Source organism: Scyliorhinus canicula, chromosome 4, assembly GCF_902713615.1.
Source record: "Scyliorhinus canicula chromosome 4, sScyCan1.1, whole genome shotgun sequence".
Taxonomy (NCBI): domain Eukaryota; kingdom Metazoa; phylum Chordata; class Chondrichthyes; order Carcharhiniformes; family Scyliorhinidae; genus Scyliorhinus; species Scyliorhinus canicula.
Genome location: NC_052149.1, coordinates 225,927,093 through 225,948,532, shown reverse-complemented (window position 1 = coordinate 225,948,532; position 21,440 = coordinate 225,927,093). Strand labels below are relative to the sequence as shown.

The 21,440-nt window shown below is 45.6% G+C and overlaps 1 protein-coding gene across 8 annotated transcripts in view; it reads right to left on the bottom strand.

Annotated features, from left to right (window-relative positions):
• Positions 1-21,440, bottom strand: part of larp1 (La ribonucleoprotein 1, translational regulator) — a 206,535-nt gene that overhangs the window by 7,448 nt on the left and 177,647 nt on the right. For all 8 annotated transcript variants that reach the window (XM_038796170.1, XM_038796165.1, XM_038796168.1 and 5 more), the window contains 3 exons: positions 18,599-18,743; positions 14,769-14,878; positions 12,945-13,072 (listed from right to left, as the gene is read on the bottom strand). In XM_038796170.1, coding sequence (XP_038652098.1) covers positions 12,945-13,072; positions 14,769-14,878; positions 18,599-18,743 — 383 coding nt within the window. The remainder of the gene's footprint in view (positions 1-12,944; positions 13,073-14,768; positions 14,879-18,598; positions 18,744-21,440) is intronic.

The window sequence follows — 21,440 nt, the reverse complement described above, 5'->3', positions numbered from 1 at the left end:
CTGCCGTTAATTAATAGTCAAAAGGAAACGATGTTTAAAGTCTCCAAATACAGGGTGGTACCCATCCCAAAATAATGGTGGGGTCCAGATAGATGAGTCACAACCCATAACTTTCCAAAAACCTTGGAAAACAAGAATTTCACAGAAAGAACAACAGGCAGGAAAATATTCCATCTATTCAAGGACAACCCGAGAAACCAGAGAATAAATAGCTGAATTAACATTAAAACAATTTTTCGCAGTTTAGGGAGTTGATGATGGGAATCATAAGAGATCAAGGAGGAGTTTGAAGGAATATCTGTGTAGATGGTTGCTGGAACCTGGGAAGTGTTGCTACATGTAGAGTGGTTCAGGCACCATTCCATCTGAAGCAAAACCGTTCTCTCTCCACGGATGCTGATAGAACAGGGCATTCAGACTAGTTTGGGATTGAAACAGGGCAATGAGGAGATATCTAGGCCCCCTTGCTGAAGTGTGACATTCAGAACCGTGCACAATACTCCGGCTGAGGTCAAATCAGATTTGTAAAGGTTCAGTAGGACTTCCTTGTTTTAATGTTCACTGCAAAGTATTCTGTATTTCAAATGTAGAGGGGTGCATAAAGACTGGAAGAAAAATACTGATAGGAGATTGGATAGTTAGGGGAGCAGACAGGCCTTTCTGCAATCACAGAGTCAAGGATGTCACTGAGTGGTGGCAGGGCCCAGAGCAGAGGAGAGGGTGAAGAACTAGTGGTGGTGGTCCACATCAGTATCAATAACAGAGGTGAGCAGGCACGGCAGTCAGAATTTTGGGAGATGGGCAGTAAACTATCAAAGCAAGATCGCAGAAGTAGTAATCTCCGGCATTACGCCGGAGTGAGTATAGAAATAGGAGGATTGAGCAGATGAATAAGTGGCTGGAGAGATGATGCAGGAAGTAGATATTGGGACATTGGGATCAGTTCCAGGGCAGATGAAACTTGTACAGAGTGGGCAGGCTGTACCTCTAAACAGAGGCAGGACCAATTTTCTTGCAGGGTGATTTGCTAATGCTCTTGGGGAGGGTTTACAACTTGTTAGGTGTCTGGGAAGCAGAAGGTAATACTAGAGAGAGATACCAAGGTGCAAAGAATATTGGGAGAGACAGGAAATACTACAGTAGAGATAGTAGCTTATTAGATGGGTTTCAAGAAAGAGGAAAAATAATGAAGTTAAAATTAGGGTTATTGTGAATGCAAAGTGCGGTAAATAAGACTGGCGAGTTACAGTTAGCAACGTGGAAATCTGATATTGCAGCACTGATTGAGGCCTGTCTCTTTTATTAAATTTAGAGTACTCGATTATTTTTTTCCGATTAAGGAGAATTTAGCGCGGCCAATCCACCTTACCTGCGCATCTTTGGGCTGTGGGGGTGAGACCCACGCAGACACGGGGAGAATGTGCAAACTCCACAGACTGTGCCCCGGGGCCGGGATTGAATCGAGGTCCACAGCGGAGTGAGGCAGCATTGCTAACCACTGTGCTACCCTCAGAAGCCTGTCTCAAAGAAGGGCAGGACAGAGTATTACATTTTCTTGGATACAAGGTGTTCAGGAAAGATAGGAAAGGAGGTGGGGTGGGAGTAGCCATATTGATTATGGAGAACATTGCAGTGTTAAAGACAGGATGTCCTAGAAATGCCACTATTTGGTTAGAGCGAAGGAGCAAGAGGGGCAATTACACTGATTGGTGTTGCCTATAGGCTACTGATTAGTGGAAAAGATGTATGAAAGTCTGCATGAAAATTACAGAAGGCTGCAAGAATTGTAGCATAATTATGAGGGACTTTAATTACCCAAACATAAACAGAGATAATAACTGTGTAAAGAGCAGAGGGGGGAAAATGTTCCAACAGAACTCCTAACAGAATTCTCTACAGCGTTACGTTTCCAGTCCAATGAGGAAGGAGTCATTAATGGACTTGGTTCTTGGGAATAACGTGGGCTGAGTGGGCAAGTGTCAATAGGGAGCATTTAGTTCAGTGATCATCGTAACCTAAGGCTTAAGTTGGCGATGGAGAAGGACAGGAGCAATTAACAAGGGAAAAGCCAACTTCAATGGGGTATACATGAATCTGGCTCAGATAAATTGGAGTTAAAGATCAGCAGGCAAATCTGAAACTGAACAAAGTGCTGCATCAGCAGGCTAAACTGAAACTGAACAATGGGCCGTATCAGCAGGCTAAACTGAAACTGAATAATGGGCCGTATCAGCAGGCCAAACTGAAACTGGACAATGGGCCGTATCAGCAGGCTAAACTGAAACTGAATAATGGGCCGTATCAGCAGGCTAAACTGAAACTGAACAATGGGCCGTATCAGCAGGCTAAACTGAAACTGGACAATGGGCCGTATCAGCAGGCTAAACTGAAACTGGACAATGGGCCGTATCAGCAGGCTAAACTGAAACTGGACAATGGGCCGTATCAGCAGGCTAAACTGAAACTGGACAATGGGCCGTATCAGCAGGCTAAACTGAAACTGGACAATGGGCCGTATCAGCAGGCTAAACTGAAACTGGACAATGGGCCGTATCAGCAGGCTAAACTGAAACTGGACAATGGGCCGTATCAGCAGGCTAAACTGAAACTGGACAATGGGCCGTATCAGCAGGCTAAACTGAAACTGGACAATGGGCCGTATCAGCAGGCTAAACTGAAACTGAACAATGGGCCGCATCAGCAGGCTAAACTGAAACTGGGACAAAGTGCTATATCAGCAGGCCAAACTGAAACTGGACAATGGGCCGTATCAGCAGGCTAAACTGAAACTGGACAATGGGCCGCATCAGCAGGCTAAACTGAAACTGGGACAAAGTGCTATATCAGCAAGCTACAAGAGTAGCTGGGTTACAGTCAGGGGAAGGAAAACTAACAGGCAGACAGTGCAGGGATCCCTCGGGCAGCACGGTAGCATTGTGGATAGCACAATCGCTTCACAGCTCCAGGGTCCCAGGTTCGATTCCGGCTTGGGTCACTGTCTGTGCGGAGTCTGCACATCCTCCCCGTGTGCGCGTGGGTTTCCTCCGGGTGCTCCGGTTTCCTCCCACAGTCCAAAGATGTGCAGGTTAGGTGGATTGACCATGCTAAATTGCCCTTAGTGTCCAAAATTGCCCTTAGTGTTGGGTGGGGTTACTGGTTATGGGGATAGGGTGGAGGTGTTGACCTTGGGTAGGATGCTCTTTCCAAGAGCCGGTGCAGACTCGATGGGCCGAATGGCCTCCTTCTGCACTGTAAATTCTATGTAAAACAAGTATACCGTTTTGGATGCTGTTGGGGGGGGGGGGGGGGGGGGGGGGATGACCTACCGGGGGAAGGCCCTAGCGGCCAGGTCTCTGGCACTGAGTCTGGCTCTGGGGCTCAGAAGGGAAGGGGGGAGCATAGAAAAGCAATAGTAATAGGAGATTCAATGGTTAGGGCAATAGATAGGAGATTCTGTGGTCGCGAGCGAGACTCCCGGAAGGTATGTTGCCTCCCGGGTGCCAGGGATGTCTCGGATCGTGTCTTCAGGATCCTGAAGGGGAGGGTGAGCAGCCAGAAGTCGTGGTGCACATTGGTACCAACGACGTAGGTAGGGCAAGGGGTGTGGAGGTAATAAACAAGTTTAGGGAGTTAGGCTGGAAGTTAAAGGCCAGGACAGACAGAGTTGTCATCTCTGGTTTGTTGCCGGTGCCACGTGATAGCAAGGCTAGGAATAGGGAGAGAGTGCAGTTGAACACGTGGCTGCAGGAATGGTGCAGGAGGGAGGGCTTCAGGTATTTGGATAATTGGAGCGCATTCTGGGGAAGGTGGGACCTGTACAAGCAGGACGGGTTGCATCTGAACCAGAGGGGCACCAATATCCTGGGGGGGGAGGTTTTCTAGTAGTCTTCGGGAGGGTTTAAACTAATTTGGCAGGGGAATGGGAACCGGATTTGTAGTCCAACAACTGGGGAAGCCGATATTCAGGACGCCAAAGCATGTAGTGATGCAGTGGGGAAGGTAACACTGACAAAGGAGAGTACTTGCAGGCAAGGAGATGGGTTGAAGTGTGTATACTTCAATGCAAGAAGCATCAGGAATAAGGTGGGTGAAGGCCTTCGATAGAGTGGAGTGGGGGTACTTATGGGAGGTGTTGGGGAGGTTTGGATTTGGTGAAGGGTTTATTAGATGGGTAAGGCTGCTATATGAGGCCCCGATGGCTTGCGTGGCCACGAATGGGAGGAGGTCGGAGTACTTTCGGCTTTACTGAGGGACCAGGCAGGGTTGCCCCCTGTCCCCCTTGTTGTTTGTACTGGCAATCGAGCCGCTGGCGATGGCGTTGAGGGATTCAGAGAGGTGGAGAGGTTTGGTGCGAGGTGGGGAGGAACATAGGGTGTCGTTGTATGCCGATGACCTGTTACTGTATGTGGCTGACCCGGTGGGAGGGATGCCGGGGGTGATGGAGCTGTTAGCTGAGTTTGGGACCTTTTCAGGTTATAAACTGAATTTAGGCAAGAGTGAGGTGTTTGTGGTGCACCCTGGAGACCAGGAGAAAGGAATTGGTAGGCTCCCGCTTAGGCGGGCAGGGGAGAGTTTTAGGTACCTGGGGGTGCAGATGGCCAGGGACTGGGGGAATCTTCACAAACATAATTTCACCAGACTTGTAGATCAGATGGAGGAGGAGTTCAAGAGGTGGGACATGCTGCCATTGTCGTTGGCGGGGAGGGTGCAGTCCGTCAAAATGACGGTGCTTCCGAGGTTCTTGTTCCTCTTTCAGTGCCTGCCCATCTTTATCCCCAGGGCCTTCTTTAGGAGAGTGACTAGCAGTATTTTGAGCTTTGTGTGGGCACATGGGACTCCGAGAGTGAAGAGGGTGTTCCTGGAGCGAGGGAGGGATAGAGGCAGTCTGGCGCTGCCCAGCCTTTTGGGATACTACAGTAGTCCCCCGTTATACCGCGCTCCGCAATACCGCGGTTCGCGATATACGGCGGGGGGGGCTTATGGACCCCAACTGTCAGCTTCCCTCTCCGGATCAAAGTGAGCCGGCCGCTGAAGTTGACACTGCCGGCTGATTGGAGGGAGATTCAGTGAGAGAGGAGCAGCTCTTCACAGCGTCCGGAAGTGGATAGTGCAGAGCTACAGCTGCCTCAACCCTGCACAGCAGACAGGTTCTTTAAACCGGTGGCGGTCAGAACATATTTTTGAAAGGCAATCCTTTCCTCCAGTTTGGTGAAACCCACCAGAGTTCCTGGTAAGTTTCTGTGGGTTTCCCTCTGGAATAACTCCCAGCCTCATTCTGTGGCAATCAGAGAGCTTGTTTTAATTAGATCCACGATGGGGGTTTTAAATTTATTTAAAAATCTATGCATGCGCTTCCCATTGTGAGTCTACGGGGGTCTGACCTCTCCCCCCGCCCCCCGTAGACTCACAATGGGAAGCGCATGCATAGATTTTAAAATAAATTTAAAACCCCCATCGTGGATATCCGCGGCTCGGATGCAACGCGGGTGGCTGTCTTGGACCCCAACACCCACGTTATAACGGGGGACTACTGTATTGGGCGGCCAATGTGTCAATGGTGCGTAAATGGGTGATGGAGGGGGGAGGAGCGGCGTGGAAAAGAATGGAGATGGCGCCATGTAGAGGTACGAGCCTGGGTGCCATGGTAACGTCGCCGTCGCCGCTTTCCCCTAAGAGGTTTACCACAAGCCCGGTGGTGGCGGCGACCCTAAGAATCTGGGGACAGTGGAGATGGCATAGGGGGGAAACAGGGGGCTCGATGGAGGCTCCATTGGGTGGCAATCATCGGTTCATCCCAGGGAACAGGGATGGGGGATTTAGGGGGTGGCAAAGGGTGGGCATCAGTAAATTGAGGGACCTGTTTATTGGCGGCAGGTTTGCGGGCCTGAGGGAACTGGAAGATAAATTTGGGCTTCCACAAGGGAACATGTTCAGATACTTGCAGGTAAAGACGTTTGCTAGGCGACAGGTAGAGGGATTCCCTTTGCTGCCCTCGCGGGGGACGATGGACAGAGTGCTTTCGGGGGTGTGGGTCGGAGAGGGGAAGGTGTCTGACATTTATAAGGTAATGCAGGAGGTGGAGAAGTCGCCAGTGGAGGAGCTGAAGGCTAAATGGGAGGAGGAACTCGGGGATCAGATAGAGGACGGGACTTGGGCGGATGCCTTGGAGTCAACTCTTCCTCCTCATGTGCGAGGCTTAGTCTCATCCAATTTAAGGTGCTGCACCGGGCCCACATGTCCAGGACTAGGATGAGTAGGTTCTTTGGGGGTGAGGACAGGTGCACCAGATGTTCGGGGAGTCCAGCGAACAACGCCCATATGTTCTGTGCATGCCCAGCACTGGAAGAATTCTGGAAGAGGGTGGCAGGGACGGTGTCGAGGGTGGTTGGATCCAGGGTCAGACTCGCGATTTTTGGAGTTGCGGTAGAGCCGGGAGTGCAGGAGGCGAAAGAGGCCGGTGCCCTGGCCTTTGCGTCCCTAGTAGCCCGACGAAGGATCTTGCTGCAGTGGAAGGCCCCCTAGTGTGGAGACCTGGATCAGTGACATGGCGGGATTTATAAAATTGGAAAGGGTCAAATTTGCCCCGAGAGGATCAATACAAGGGTTCAATAAACGATGGCAGCCTTTTCTGGACTTCCTGGCTCAAAGATAGGTATCTTGGTTAATAGCAGCAGCAACCAGGGGAGGGGGGTGGTGTTCCTTATTGTAGTTTCTATTATTTAACTTAATATTGTGTTAATTTGCATTGTTATTAATATGCTGTGTTGTTCATGGAGGTGGGGCGAATGTTTATGATTGCTAATATTATTGTTATCTTTGGTATATTATTATGGTTCGCTGTTGTTGTATAAATTCAAAATTTTTCAATAAAAATTATTTTAAAAAAGGAATAAGGTGGGTGAACTTAAGGCATGGATCGGTACTTGGGACTACGATGTGGTGGCCATCACGGAAACTTGGATAGAAGAGGGGCAGAAATGGTTGTTGGAGGTCCCTGGTTATAGATGTTTCAACAAGATTAGGGAGGATGGTAAAAGAGGTGGGGGGGTGGCATTGTTAATTAGAGATAGTATAACAGCTGCAGAAAGGCAGTTCGAGGGGGATCTGCCTACTGAGGTAATATGGGTTGAAGTCAGAAATAGGAAAGGAGCAGTCACCTTGTTGGGAGTTTTCTCTTGGCCCCCAATAGCAGCAGAGATGTGGAGGAACAGATTGGGAAATAGATTTTGGAAAGGTGCAGAAGTCACAGGGTAGTAGTCATGGGTGACTTCAACTTCCCAAACATTGAGTGGAAACTCTTTCGATCAAATAGTTTGGATGGGGTAGTGTTTGTGCAGTGTGTCCAGGAAGCTTTTCTAACACAGTATGTCGATTGTCTGACCAGAGGGGAGGCCATATTGAATTTGGGACTTGGTAATGAACCAGGGCAAGTGATAGATTTGTTAGTGGGGGAGCTTTTTGGAGGTAGTGACCACAATTCTGTGACTTTCACTTTAGTAATGGAGAGGGATAGGTGTGTGCAACAGGGCAAGGTTTACAATTGGGGGAAGGGTAAATACAATGCTGTCAGACAAGAATTGAAGTGCATAAATTGGGAACATAGGCTGTCAGGGAAGGACACAAGTGAAATGTGGAACTTGTTCAAGGAACAGGTACTGCGTGTTTTGATATGCATGTCACTGTCAGGCAGGGAAGAGATGGTCGAGTGAGGGAACCATGGTTGACAAGAAAGGTTGAATGTCTTGTTAAGAGGAAGAAGGAGACTTATGTAAGGCTGAGGAAACAAGGTTCAGACAGGGCGCTGGAGGGATAAAAAGACAGCCAGGAGGGAACTGAAGAAAGGAATTAGGAGAGCGAAGAGAGGGCATGAAAAACCTTTGGCGGGTAGGATCAAGGAAAACCCCCAAGGCCTTTTACACATATGTGAGAAATATGAGAATGACTAGAGCGAGGGTAGGTCCGATCAAGGACAGTAGCGGGAGATTATGTATCGAGTCTGAAGAGATAGGAGAGGTCTTGAACAAGTATTTTTCTTCAGTATTTACAAACGAGAGGGGCCATATTGTTGGAGAGGACAGTGTGAAACAGACTGGTAAGCTCGAGGAGATACTTGTTAGGAAGGAAGTTGTGTTGGGCGTTTTGAAAAACTTGAGGATAGACAAGTCCCCAGGCCTGACGGGCTATATCCAAGGATTCTATGGGAAGCAAGAAATGAAATTGCAGAGCCGTTGGCAATGATATTTTCGTCCTCGCTGTCAACAGGGGTGGTACCAGAGGATTGGAGAGTGGCGAATGTCGTGCCCCTGTTCATAAAAGGGAATAGGGATAACCCTGGGAATTACAGGCCAGTTAGTCTTACTTCGGTGGTAGGCAAAGTAATGGAAAGGGTACTGAGGGATAGGATTTCTGAGCATCTGGAAAGACATTGCTTGATTAGGGATAGTCAGAATGGATTTGTGAGGGGTAGGTCTTGCCTTACAAGTCTTATTGACTTCTTTGAGGAGGTGACCAAGCATGTGGATGAAGGTAAAGCAGTGGATGTAGTGTACATGGATTTTAGTAAGGCATTTGATAAGGTTCCCCATGGTAGGCTTATGCAGAAAGTAAGGAGGCATGAGATAGTGGGAAATTTGGCCAGTTGGATAACGAACTGGCTAACCGATAGAAGACAGAGTGGTGGTGGATGGCAAATATTCAGCCTGGAGCCCAGTTACCAGTGGCGTACCGCAGGGATCAGTTCTGGGTCCTCTGCTGTTTGTGATTTTCATTAACGACTTGGATGAGGAAGTTGAAGGGTGGGTCAGTAAATTTGCAGATGATACGAAGATTGATGGAGTTGTGGATAGTGAGGAGGGCTGTTGTCGGCTTCAAAGAGACATAGATAGGATGCAGAGCTGAGCTGAGAAGTGGCAGATGGAGTTTAACCCTGACAAGTGTGAGGGTGTCCATTTTGGAAGGACAAATATGAATGCGGAATACAGGGTTAACGGTAGGGTTCTTGGCAATGTAGAGGAGCAAAGAGATCTTGGGGTCTATGTTCATAGATCTTTGAAAGTTGACACTCAAGTGGATAGAGCTGTGAAGAAGGCCTATGGTGTGCTTGCGTTCATTAGCAGAGGGATTGAATTTAAGAGCCGTGAGGTGATGATGCAGCTGTACAAAACCTTGGTCAGGCCACATTTGGAGTACTGTGTGCAGTTCTGATCACCTCATTTTAGAAGGATGTGGAAGCTTTGGAAAAGGTGCAAAGGAGATTTACCAGGATGTTGCCTGGAATGGAGAGTAGGTCTTACAAGGAAAGGTTGAGGGTGCTAGGCCTTTTCTCATTAGAACGGAGAAGGATGAGGGGCGACTTGATAGAGGTTTATAAGAATACCAGGGGAGTAGTTAGAGTAGACAGCCAGAGACTTTTTCCTCGGGTGGAACAAACCATTACAAGGGGACATAAATTTAAGGTAAATGGTGGAAGATATAGGGGGGATGTCAGAGGTAGGTTCTTTACCCAGAGAGTAGTGGGGGCATGGAATGCACTGCCTGTGGAAGTAGCGGAGTCGGAAACTTAGGGACCTTCAAGCGGCTATTGGATAGGTACATGGATTAGGGTAGAATAATGGAGTGTAGATTAATTTCTTCTTAAGGGCAGCACGGTAGCATTGTGGATAGCACAATTGCTTCACAGCTCCAGGGTCCCAAATTCGATTTCGACTTGAGTCACTGTCTGTGTGGAGTCTGCACATCCTCCCCGTGTGTGCGTGGGTTTCCTCCGGGTACTCCGGTTTCCTCCCACAGTTCAAAGATGTGCAGGTTGGGTGGATTGGCCATGATAAATTGCCCTTAGTGTCCAAAATTCTATGATTAACCTAGGACAAAAGTTCGGACTAAACTGAAACTGAACAATGGGCTGTATTTAAAGATGAGATAGTTCAAGTACAGTCAAGGTATGAAGGGAAAAAGCAGGGCAAACCAATCGAGAGCTCCCTGGATTATAACAGATGGAGATTAAGATGAAGTAGAAAAAGCGACAAATGTCAGCTTGATAATACAATTGAGAATCATGCCAAATACACAAGATTCAGAAGGGGCTGGAAAAAGCAAATAAGAGAAGAGCATGACGGGCAGCACGGTGGCACAGTGGGTTAGCCCTGCTGCCTCACGGCACCGAGGTCCCAGGTTCGATCCCGGCTCTGGGTCACTGTCTGTGTGGAGTTTGCACATTCTCCCCGTGTTTGTGTGGGTTTCGCCCCCACAACCCAAAGATGTGCAGGCTAGGGGGATTGGCTACGCTAAATTGCCCCTTAATTGGAAAAAAAATGAATTGGGTACCCTAAATTTATTTAAAAAAAAGAAGAGCATGACAAGGCTAGCAGCTAGCAAAAAGGAACTCAAGTCTTCTATAGGCATATAAACAGTAAAAAAAGACCAAAAAACAAGATTTGCACATGGGGGCAGGGTGAAAACGCTGAAGTATTAAAATAATTCTTTACAATTGGCAAAATAATTCTTCATAATTGGCTTTACCAAGGAAGATTCTGCTGTCCAGGTCATGGTGAAAGAGGAGGTAGTTCAGACACATGATTGGCTCAAAAGTAATAAGCATTGCATAGGTTGTGCAGGACTGGATGAGATGCAGCCACGGATAGTGAAGGACGTGAGGGGAATGTGTGATGGCTATAGTTTAGACCTGTGTGGTGACAGGACTGGAGAATTGCCAATGTCCCTTGTTCACAAAAAGGTGCAATGATAAATCCAGCAACTATAGACCAGTCAGCTTAACCACAATGGTTAAGAAGCTTTTAGAAATGATAATTCAGCACAGAATTAATGGTCGCTTGGCCCAATGCAAGTTACTTAAGAACCAGCATGGATTTGTTCAGGACAAATCATGGTTGACTAACTTTGCTTGTGTTTGTTGATGAGGGTAATATTGGTGATGTGATGCACATGGGCTCCCAAAAGGCATTTGCTGAAGTGCCTCACAACAGACTTGTGAGTAAAGTTATAGCTCACGGAATAAAAGGGACAGTGGCAATATAGACACAAAATTGGCTGCGTGACAGGAAACAAAGAAGTAGTGAATGGTTGTTTTTTTAGACTGGAGGAAGGACTCACCTTTTCTGATATATATTAATAACGTAGACTTCGGTGTACAGGTAATGATTTCAAAATCTGTGGATGATACTTGGAAGCATCGTGAACTGTGAGGCTTGTGTAGAGCGTCAAAAGGTCACAGACATGTTGGTGCAATGGGCAGGCAAATGGCAGATGAAACTGATTGCAGTGAAGTGTGAAATGATTTGATGGGAATGATTTGTAAAATAAAGACTACAATTCTAAAGGGGGTGCATGCACACAAGGATCTGGGTGCATCTGTGTGCAAGTCATTGAAGGCGACAGGACAGGTCAATTAAGCAGACGGCATCCTTTATCAATAGGGGCATAGACCTCAAAAGCAATGAAGTCACGTCAAAGCTGTATAAAACATTGCTTTGGCCTCAACTGGAGAACTGTGTCTAGTTCTAACCACCACACTTTAGGAAGGATGTGAAGCCATTAGAGATGTGCAGAAAAGAGTCATGGGAATGTTTCCAGGATCGAAGGATTTCAGTTACTTAGAAAGATTGTAAAGTTGGGACTATTCCCCTTTCAGGAGGTTGAGAGGAGATTTGATGGGCATATTTTTGAAGGATCTGGACAGATAGGGGTAAACTTCCCATTGCTGGAGGGGTCATGAAGCAGAGGGCACAGGATTAAGATAATTGATAAAGAAGCAATGGTGACATGAGCAAAAACCTTTCAATGCAGCAAGTGGTTAGGATCTGGGATGAACTGCCTGAGATGGTGGTGGAGGCAGTGCCAACTGAGGCTTTCAAAACGGAACTGGGTTATCTGAAAATAAAAAAACTGCAAGGCTATGGGGAGGAAAGGGCAGGGGTGGAAAGTAGCTGGAGATGATCTGCAACTTCAGAAGGCCAGCACAGATTAGATAGGCCAAATGGCATCTTCCTGTGCTTTAAACATTCTATAATTCAAAGGTTTTTTAACTACCTAATCCACTTTCCCTGTTGCCTTCAAAGATGCTCCCCAAGATCCCTCTGATCTTCAACAACCCAACCCCCCATCCCAACCAACTCCCCTTCTGACCATTACTATTTAGATGGTATTGCTGCTCCATGCTGCTTCACCCAAAGGACATAATTTCACTTCCCCCACGTTAAATTGCATTGCGGGTGTTTGCTCATTTCACAAGTCTGTCCATGTCCTCCTTCATTCTGCCATTGTGCTCACTATTTAATAGTGTTCCAAATTTCACATCAGCACCAACTTCCAAACTATACTCCCCATACAATCCAGGTCAGTTATATGTCAGGAAAAACATGGTCCTATTCCTGTCCCCCTGCATACTTCCCTTCAATTAAAGAAACATCCATTCGCTATTACTGATTGTTTCCAATCCCTTGGCCAAGTGTATAACAAGGTTACCACCAACCCGTCAATATTCAAATGCTTCTATTTTCCATTTAGGTCTGTTATAAGGTATTTCTATCAAATGTTATTTGCTAGTCCATATATACATCAATTGCACTGCCTTCATCAATTCTCCCCTCTCAATCAGATTAATCAGACATGATTTGTGTTTAACAAGTCTGTGCTTGCTGTCCCTTATTAACCCATGCTTTTCCCATTGAGAATTAATTTTGTCCTTGACGATGGTCACTTGTAATCTTCTCTGGTCTGTAGTTACCAGGTTCATTTAACCCATACCTGCTTCACAGTTTTTGAACATGGTTGTCTGTAGCTGATCCATTGTCAGGTGAAGGTGGTGCTGAGCCGAGCTTGTGCAGCCGAATATTGTCCCACCCGCGCATTAATGGCCCCCCCCACAGAGCAGAACACACAAAGATTTTATTCAAGGGTTAGAGACCCACATTGTCGTTGTTACTTACATCCACCCGGAAATCTTCCAGACGTTTAAATTTGCTGAGGTATTCCTGAAGTTTTGGCTCAATATCCAGATTCTTAGCTTTTGAATACTTTAGATAGGCCCAGAATTTCTCTAATCCGTATAGCTGCCCTAATAAGTCAAACATAAAACAAACAGAATACAGGATGTTCAATAATTCAGGGACATTAATCTATGCTATATCAGTCGACTAATGTGTTTAATCCCCTCAATGGTACTAAACCTAATGTACAAGTGTTTAACTTGCTAAATCCACCCACTAATTTTCTAAAACTAATCACCAACATAGGTACACAAGAGGGAGAGGTGGTCACGGCCCTCAAGCTTGCTCCATTATTACATTAGTTTGGTGGATTTGTACATAATTTACCCGCCTCTTCTCCATATCCCATGATTCCTTTACCCAACAAAAATCTGTCACCTGTCTTAAAAGCTCCAACTGACCCTGAACACCTGCAGCCTTTTGGCGAGTGAATTGCAGAATTCTACTACCTTTTGTGTCTATCTGCAAAATATATATAATTAACAAATTAAAACTAACCAGTAACATCCTTAATCTAACCAGTAATGCCCCAAATCTAACCACTATCACGGTCAAACTAACTACCATGTGCAAACTTCGACGAAAATTAGCCACGAATGCATTAGATCTCATCACCAACGTACTAAATCCGGCCCTAAACAGCATGCACAATATAACCAATGGTTAAACAAACTTGCTTATCGAATCACCAAGAAAACATAACTACGAGTAAACTAAATGTAATAAATAACTTACTAAAACCAATCACCATCTTGCTACACCTAACCATAAATATGTTAAAACTAAGCACGGGGACAAATCCAACCATTAATGTGCTAAATCTAAACATGCTAAACCTAAAATGTTAAAACCAACCACTGGTATATGATATATTCACTCTTAACACACTCAATCTAATAATTTGCAAGTATGTAAAAATTATCGTGAGATAAATCAATGATCAAGCACAACTGATATATTCTTTTGGGGGGAGGCAGATGCTGCAGCCATATTTTAAGCCCTTCTCCCTCCAGTCAGGACCTGGATTCGCAAGGCTGGGCAATCCCGTCATAGTGGCCTGAAAGCTACAACAATAATCGCACTGTCAGCCCAGTGAACCCAGTAATGGCAGATTAAAAAAATTTTTTTTAGTGTACCCAATCATTTTTCCAATTAAGGGGCAATTTAGCGTGGCCAATCCTCCTAGCTTGCACGTTTTTGGGTTGTGGGGGCGAAACCCACGCAGACACGGGGAGAATGTGCAAACTCCACACGGACAGTGACCCAGAGCCGGGATCGAACCTGGGACCTCAGTGCCGTGAGGCGGTTGTGCTAACCACTAGGCCACCATGCTGCCCTGTAATGGCAGATTTTTGAGCATTAGGGCTTCACAGCTGGGCCAAATCATGGCATTGATCAGCAAGAAACACCCAACCGCACCATTTCCCCATCTTAACTCAGGGTGCTAAGGAATCCTGAGGCGTGCAGGTTCAGGAGGGAAGATCTTTTATTCAATGTACCACGTTTTAGCATTGGTTATCCCTTTAGGTACTGAAAGTTTTGCTTTTAAGCATCTAATTTTCTCGGCGGCTGCCTCACTTGTAAGTTGTTGGTTCAACACAGACCCTGCCTTCTGAGTTCATGAGAATTTATGCAGCAATTAAAAACTTAAAAGTGCATGATATCTCAAAAACTGATAGCCACACATGGCATCCATCACTATTTCCAGCACAAAGGAAAGTTGATTTAAAGCACTAGAATAGTTTTGATGGAGGAACGCCATACCTGCTTCATAATCTGCGATGGTTTCTTCCTGGAAATCCTTGAAGATCTCCGGTCTAAATTTCCTTTCAAGGCCATAGCTATAATATCTGAAAAGGCACTCTAGACCGTATCTATGGAAAAAAGATGAACATGGTGATAACGGTTTGGAAGAACCAGAGATAAACGCTGCCGTACTCTCACACATTGTGCTGGGACAGGAGGTAGTGAGTACCACAGATGCAATAGCACAAACTTCCAACAGCACAACAATCACAAAATTTTAGTTAATAATGAAAAGTGCGACCCCCCCCCCCCCCCCCCCCCCCCATGCACAGCTCTCTTCCCCCACCCACTTCCTGGTCTTACTAAACTGCTTTGGAATTTCTTTAAACCTGAAAGGCAGTGCAGAAGTGAAGATTTATCTCACTTGTTCATTCAAACACTATTTAGAATGAGAACTAGAGTCATGCGTGGACTGCCTCCTTGTAGCAAAGTGGTCATTACTCTGTCATATTAAAATAGAAAAAAATATCCCTGTAAAAAGCATTGCATGATATGCAGGGAATAATTACCAAACTTGAAGTGATGCAGATCTTGATAAACAATGAAGATAGCAACCGACTTTAGGATGTTAGGTGAAATGCAATAAAGACGTGTGAAATTATAGATTTTAACAATAGTATACTGTTAAGGCGATTGTAGGGACATAGAAATTCAGGAGATGGTAGCGTAGTGGTAACGTTACTGGACTAATAATCCAGAGGCCCAGGCTAATGGTCTCGGAACCAGGGTTCGAATACCACCATGGCATATCATGGGAATTCAAAATTTAATTAATAAAAAAATCTGGAACTGAAAGTTAGTCTCAAAAATAGTGATCATCAAACTATCACAGATTGTCATTAAAACCCATTGGTTCACTAATATTCTTCAGGGAAGGAAATCCGCTTATCCATATCTGGTCTGGCCTACATGTCCATCCAGGCCCACCACAGCAATGCAGCTGACCCTTAAATGCTCTCAAGGGCAATTAGGGGCAGGTGACAAATGTTGGCCTTGTCAGCGATCATCATGTCCCATGAATGAACAGAAAAAAGAGAAACTGCAATGTCTGTGCATAAATGCCAAGGTGGCAGAACACGCTGGGAAGGCCTTTAGAAAAAGCTCATGGAATCCTTGATTTTATCAACAGGGACACAAAACAAGGAAGTTTTGTTAACCCTTTATAAAACACTGGTTAGGTTTCAGCTGGAGTAATTGCATGCAATTCTAGTTGGCACGCTTTCGGAAGGGTCTCATTGCCTAGGGTGCAGAGAACTGCAGCAGAAGGACTTTAGTCATGTGGAGAGACTGGGGAAGCAAAGGCTGATCTTCAAGCAAAAGACATGCATAGCAGAGATATTTAAAATTATGATGGCCTTTGAAAGATTTGCTCTATTTACTGCTCCACTGATAGGAGACTTAGTACTCAGAGGACATAGATTTATGGTAGAATCACTATCACAGTCTGTGCGGAGTCTGCATGTTCTCCCAGTGTCTGCGTGGGTTTCCTCCAGGTGCTCCGGTTTCCTCCCACAAGTCCCGAAAGACATGCTGTTAGGTAATTTGGACATTCTTAATTCTCCCTCAGCGTACCTGAACAGGGGCCGGAGTGTAGCGACTAGGGGATTTTCACAGTAATTTGATGGCAGTGTTAATGTAAGCGAAAATAATAAAGATTATTATTATAATGCAGAAGGAGGCCATTTGGCCCATTGACTCTGCACTAAGCCTTTGAAAGAGCACTCTTACCCATGTTCACTCCCACACATCCACCCTGGCCCATCCCCGTAACCCCACAACCTAACCTGCACATCCCTGGAGACTACGGGGCAATTTAGCATGGCTAATCCACCTAACACACACTTCTCTGGACTGAGACAGGGAACCGGAGAACCCGAATGAAACCCACGCAGACACGGACAGAATGCACAGAGCAGTGGCCCAAGGTTGGAATTGAACCCAAGTCCCTGGCGCTGTGATGCAGTAGTGCTAACCACTGTACCGCCCCTTGGAATGACTGGCACAAACTCAGAAGATGATCATTTTTTTCACAGTGATTTATTGCGATCTGGAATGTACTGACTGAAAAGGTGGTAAATAGCAATATTTTTCAGTGCAGTAGGAAGAGCAGGCAAGTAGGACTAATTGGAGAGCTGTTTCAAAGTGCCAGCACAGAGATGGACCCAATGGTCTCTTTTTGTTCTGCATTATTCTATGTAATGTACTGCCCCTCGAACACCTCCAATTTAAAATTCTCATCCGTGCTTAAAATTCCTGCCAGGCTTTTTCAATTTTTGTATATGTTTTAATGTGATCACCTCGAATTCTTCTAGATTCTAAGGAAAATAGATATAGCCGACTCGATCTCGCCTCATTAAACAATCCCTTCTTCCTACACATCAGTCTACTGAAACTCCGCTGCTCTCCTTATGCAAGACTATCCTTCTAAGAAAAAGAAACCAAAACTGTACAGAGTACATGCATGGTTTCACCAAGGCTCTAGATAATTGTAGCAATACTTCATTACTCTTTGCAGTAAAGGCAAACAGGCCAATTGCTTCCTTAATTACTTGCAATACCGACATGTTAACTTTCTGTTATTTGTGAACAAGGACACCCAAGTCCCTCAAAATACCAACATATTTCAGTCTTCCATCATTTAAAAGATCTCTATCGCTTCTTATAAACTGGGACTTCACAATTCCCCCACCTATAATTATAATAATCTTTATTGTCACAAGTAGGCTTATATTAACCCTGCAATGAAGTTACTGGAAAAAGCTCCCAGTCGCCACATTCCGGCACCTGTTCAGGAACATGGAGGGAGAATTCAGAATGTCCAAATTACCTAACAGCACATCTTTCAGGATTCATATTTCATTTGTCATCTTCTTGTCACTCACATAACCTTCTCTGTATCCCTTTACAGCCTCTTTGTGGCCTCCCACAGTTTGCTTTCCCACCTGACTTTGCATCGTCAGCAAACTTGGATTATATTACACCTGATCTCTTCATCTATGTCATTGACAGATTGTAAATAGCTTCTCAATCTACTTTAGCCAACTTTATCACTGGGAAACATGGCGGAAAAATGCCTCCCCAAGGAGCTGGGGCAGCAAGGTGATACAGTGGTTAGCACTGCTGCTTCATAGTGCCAGGGGCCTGGATTCAATTCCGGCCTTGGGCGACTGTTTGTGTGGAGTTTGCACATTCTCCCCGTTTCTGTGCGGGTTTTCTCTGGGTACTCCACTATCCTCCCACAGTCCAACAGTTGGGTGGATTTGCCATACAAAAATTGCCCTTTATTGTCAAAAGATGTGCAGGTTAGGTGGGGTTACAGGGATAGGGCGAGAGAGTGGACCTAGGTAGAGTGCTCTGGGGCGGCACAATGGTTAGTACTGCTGACTCACAGCGCCAGGGACCCCGGTTCAATACCGACCTCGGGTTGCTCTCTGTGGAGTTTGCACTTTCACTCTGTCTGCGTGGATTTCCTCCGGGGGCTCCAGTTTCCGCCCATAGTCCAAAGATGTGCAGGTTAGTGGATTGGCCGCGCTAAATTGCCCTGCTTAGTGTCCAAAGGTTATGTGGGGTTACAGGGATAGAGTGGGGGAGTGGGCCTGTGTGGGGTGCTCTTTCGGAGAGTCGGTGCAGCCTTGATGGGCCGAATGGCCTTTCTGTACTGTAGGGATTCTATGATTCTGTGTCTTTTAGCTAAGTGAGTAATAAGGCAATAAATAAGGCAACGGCTAGATTGAGTCCAAGGAATGATCCTGTCATTGTTTAGATGAATCACAGGTGCATATAGTTACCTATATCCTTCTTCCCCATCCTCAACAGATAACTGTCTGAACTCTTCGTACATCTTCTTGTTGAAATGATCTCTTAGGAAGAATGACCAGAATCGGAAGAGTGTGTTCATTTCCTGAGACTGCCCTATTCCCAACCTCTTGCGTTCTGTAAGTGAGAAAACAAGGAATCAAAAGGCGAAGCAAACAGCAGAGCAATGACAATATCAGATATCTGGAAATTAACCACATCTGGGAGACACATCTTAACAATCTGAACCACGGGAAGCTCACAGGATTGACGCATCACATTACAAACTTGGAAAATGTGTGTTTAATTTAAAATGTGCACCTTCTATAATTGGGTTTCTTATGTTATTTGAGATTGAAAGGATAGCCACAAAGGCAACAATACAAATCCTAGAGAATCCGGTGAACCATTTCTCCCTGTGCAGCAACATTTGCATTGCCAACTCTCTGCAAGAGAGACAACACACATCTGGGAGATGGTGTTCAGCTGATGGAAACTAGATCCCAATTTGAAATTGCCCCAATGGATCTGCTTACACCTTGCAGGATTTATTGGGTTGCCTCTCCGTTTTCGCCCATCCTCTCATGGAGCACCATACCTCTTGCTGAGACACTGCTAGCCTCACCCATGTCACCAGTGTATCATGTGTGAGCCTAAGCAGTGACTGTGGACATGCTACCCCTCTGTGGCAACTCCACAACTCAAGCCCAATCATTATCCTTATCCAATGTCCATACAAAGATCGTCAAATAGCTAGCAGGAATTGCAACTGATTTCCTCACCACTCCTGCCCCAAGCCCAGAAAGACTATCATAGTCTCCAAGATTGTTCCACTTGAGTCGGTTTAGTCAGCAAGAGCCAAGGTTCAAGCCCAGCGAGTTGCGGTCTGGGTGGCTGATTGGCACCTTGTGTGTCCTTGAAGTACTAGAGATGTTGCTATGAAGATAGTCAACAAAAAATTGTATTTATAGAGCACCTTCAAAGTAATAAATTGTCACAAGGTGCTTCACAGGAGCATTATAAAACAAAATGTGACATCCAGCCACATCAGGAAATGCTGGGTCAGATGACCAAAAGTTAGTCAAAGAGACATGTTTTTTAAAAATAAATTTAGAGTACCCAATTCATTTTTCCAATGAAAGGGGCAATTTAGCGTGTTCAATCCACCTACCCTGCACATCTCTGGGTTGTGGGGGCGAAACCCACGCAAACACGGGGCGAATGTGCAAACTCCACACGGACAGTGACCCAGAGCCGGGATCGAACCTGGGACCTCGGCGCCATGAGACTGCAGTGCTACCACTGCGCCACCGCGCTGCCCTAAAGAGACATGTTTTAAGGAGCATCTTAAAAGAGGAAAGGGAGATAGTTAAGGTTTAGGGAGGGAAATCTAAAGCTTAGAGAACTAAATGCGCAGGACTGATTAATAAGAGGGATGTCAAAAAATCAGAATTAGATGAACACCAAAATCTCAGACGGGGGGGGGGGATATATATACAGTGATGGTGGGAGGTGTGGTGTTCGCGGGATTACTTTAGGAGGCTGTCAAGGTTCAACAAAAACGAAGAGCGTTATTCAGATGTTAATACTACAGGCTGCGATGCTATACTGCCCAGTTATCCTCGCAAACGGCCGATGACATCGCACAAGCATTCACATATAATGCCTCTATTCAGCTGCAAGGGTGCTGGTAAGGAATCACTTAAAATACTATGAATACACAACATTTCCTCCCCCTTTAAATCAAACTTGCCCCAACACTTTAAACAGTATAACACAATCAATCAATTAACAGTCAATAAGTCAGACACTTTGGAGGTTGTTGTTCCCTTGTCAGCAAGCCTCAGCATCTGCTTCCAAGTACTTGCTGCAACCTCTATGTCTTTTCCTTGGTTTGAACGCCGTCAGCGGTTGTTTTAACTGGAGTCAAAGTTATGATCGGAGGTTGACTCAGTGTTTGGCTGTTGAGGTACAGTTTGTGTCAGGTGTTTTGGGAAGGTCCAGGTCACGTCTCAGCACAGCTGGATTTCGACTCGTCGTTTCTGCCTCTGGTGAATTGATTGGTCACCAAACGTTGATCCGCATGCCTCCTCCAAATTACATCCTCTCGGACTTAGACGGTGTAGGAGAATGGTCTGGTCTGCACTATGATGGTGGCAGGAATCCATTTTACACCTGTAGTATAGTTTCTTGCCAGAACATCTTGTCCCTGACGAAAAACACATCTTGCTTTGTTTTGCCGCCGTATGACCTGATCCTGTTGCTTTTTCTGGAGGACTTATTTTGTCTCTGGTGGTCTTAGTAAGTCGCATGCTGTACATAGTTGATGCTTAACCATTAGCAAGACTGGAGAAACTTGGGTTGTTGAGGGAGCAGGAATTGATTCAAGCTTTTGGTCAATAAACCTTGATCTTTGGTTACGTTTAACATGTGCTTTTTTGTTTGCACAAAACATTCAGCTCATCCATTTGTAGGAGGATGGTATGGTGCAGACCTTGCGCGTTGTATTCCATTCTCCTTCAAGAAGTTTTCAAACTCTTGAGATATAAACTGTTGTCCATCATCACTCACCAATCTGAAGATTTCTCTCAATTCCTCGAATGTCTTCTCCAATGACAACTTCTGGCCATTTTGAATGAGCATCAACTAGAATGAGATACATGCGCCCTTCAAATGGTCCTGCGTAATTAATTTGTACCCATTGCCAAGCCTCTTCTGGCCATGTCCGCCGCTGCAACGGTGCTAAAGGCTGCAGGATTTGCACTTTCGTGCAAGACAAATATATTCTTCTTTCTCTATTTCAGTATCTAAACCAGGTCAGCACAAATAGCTCCT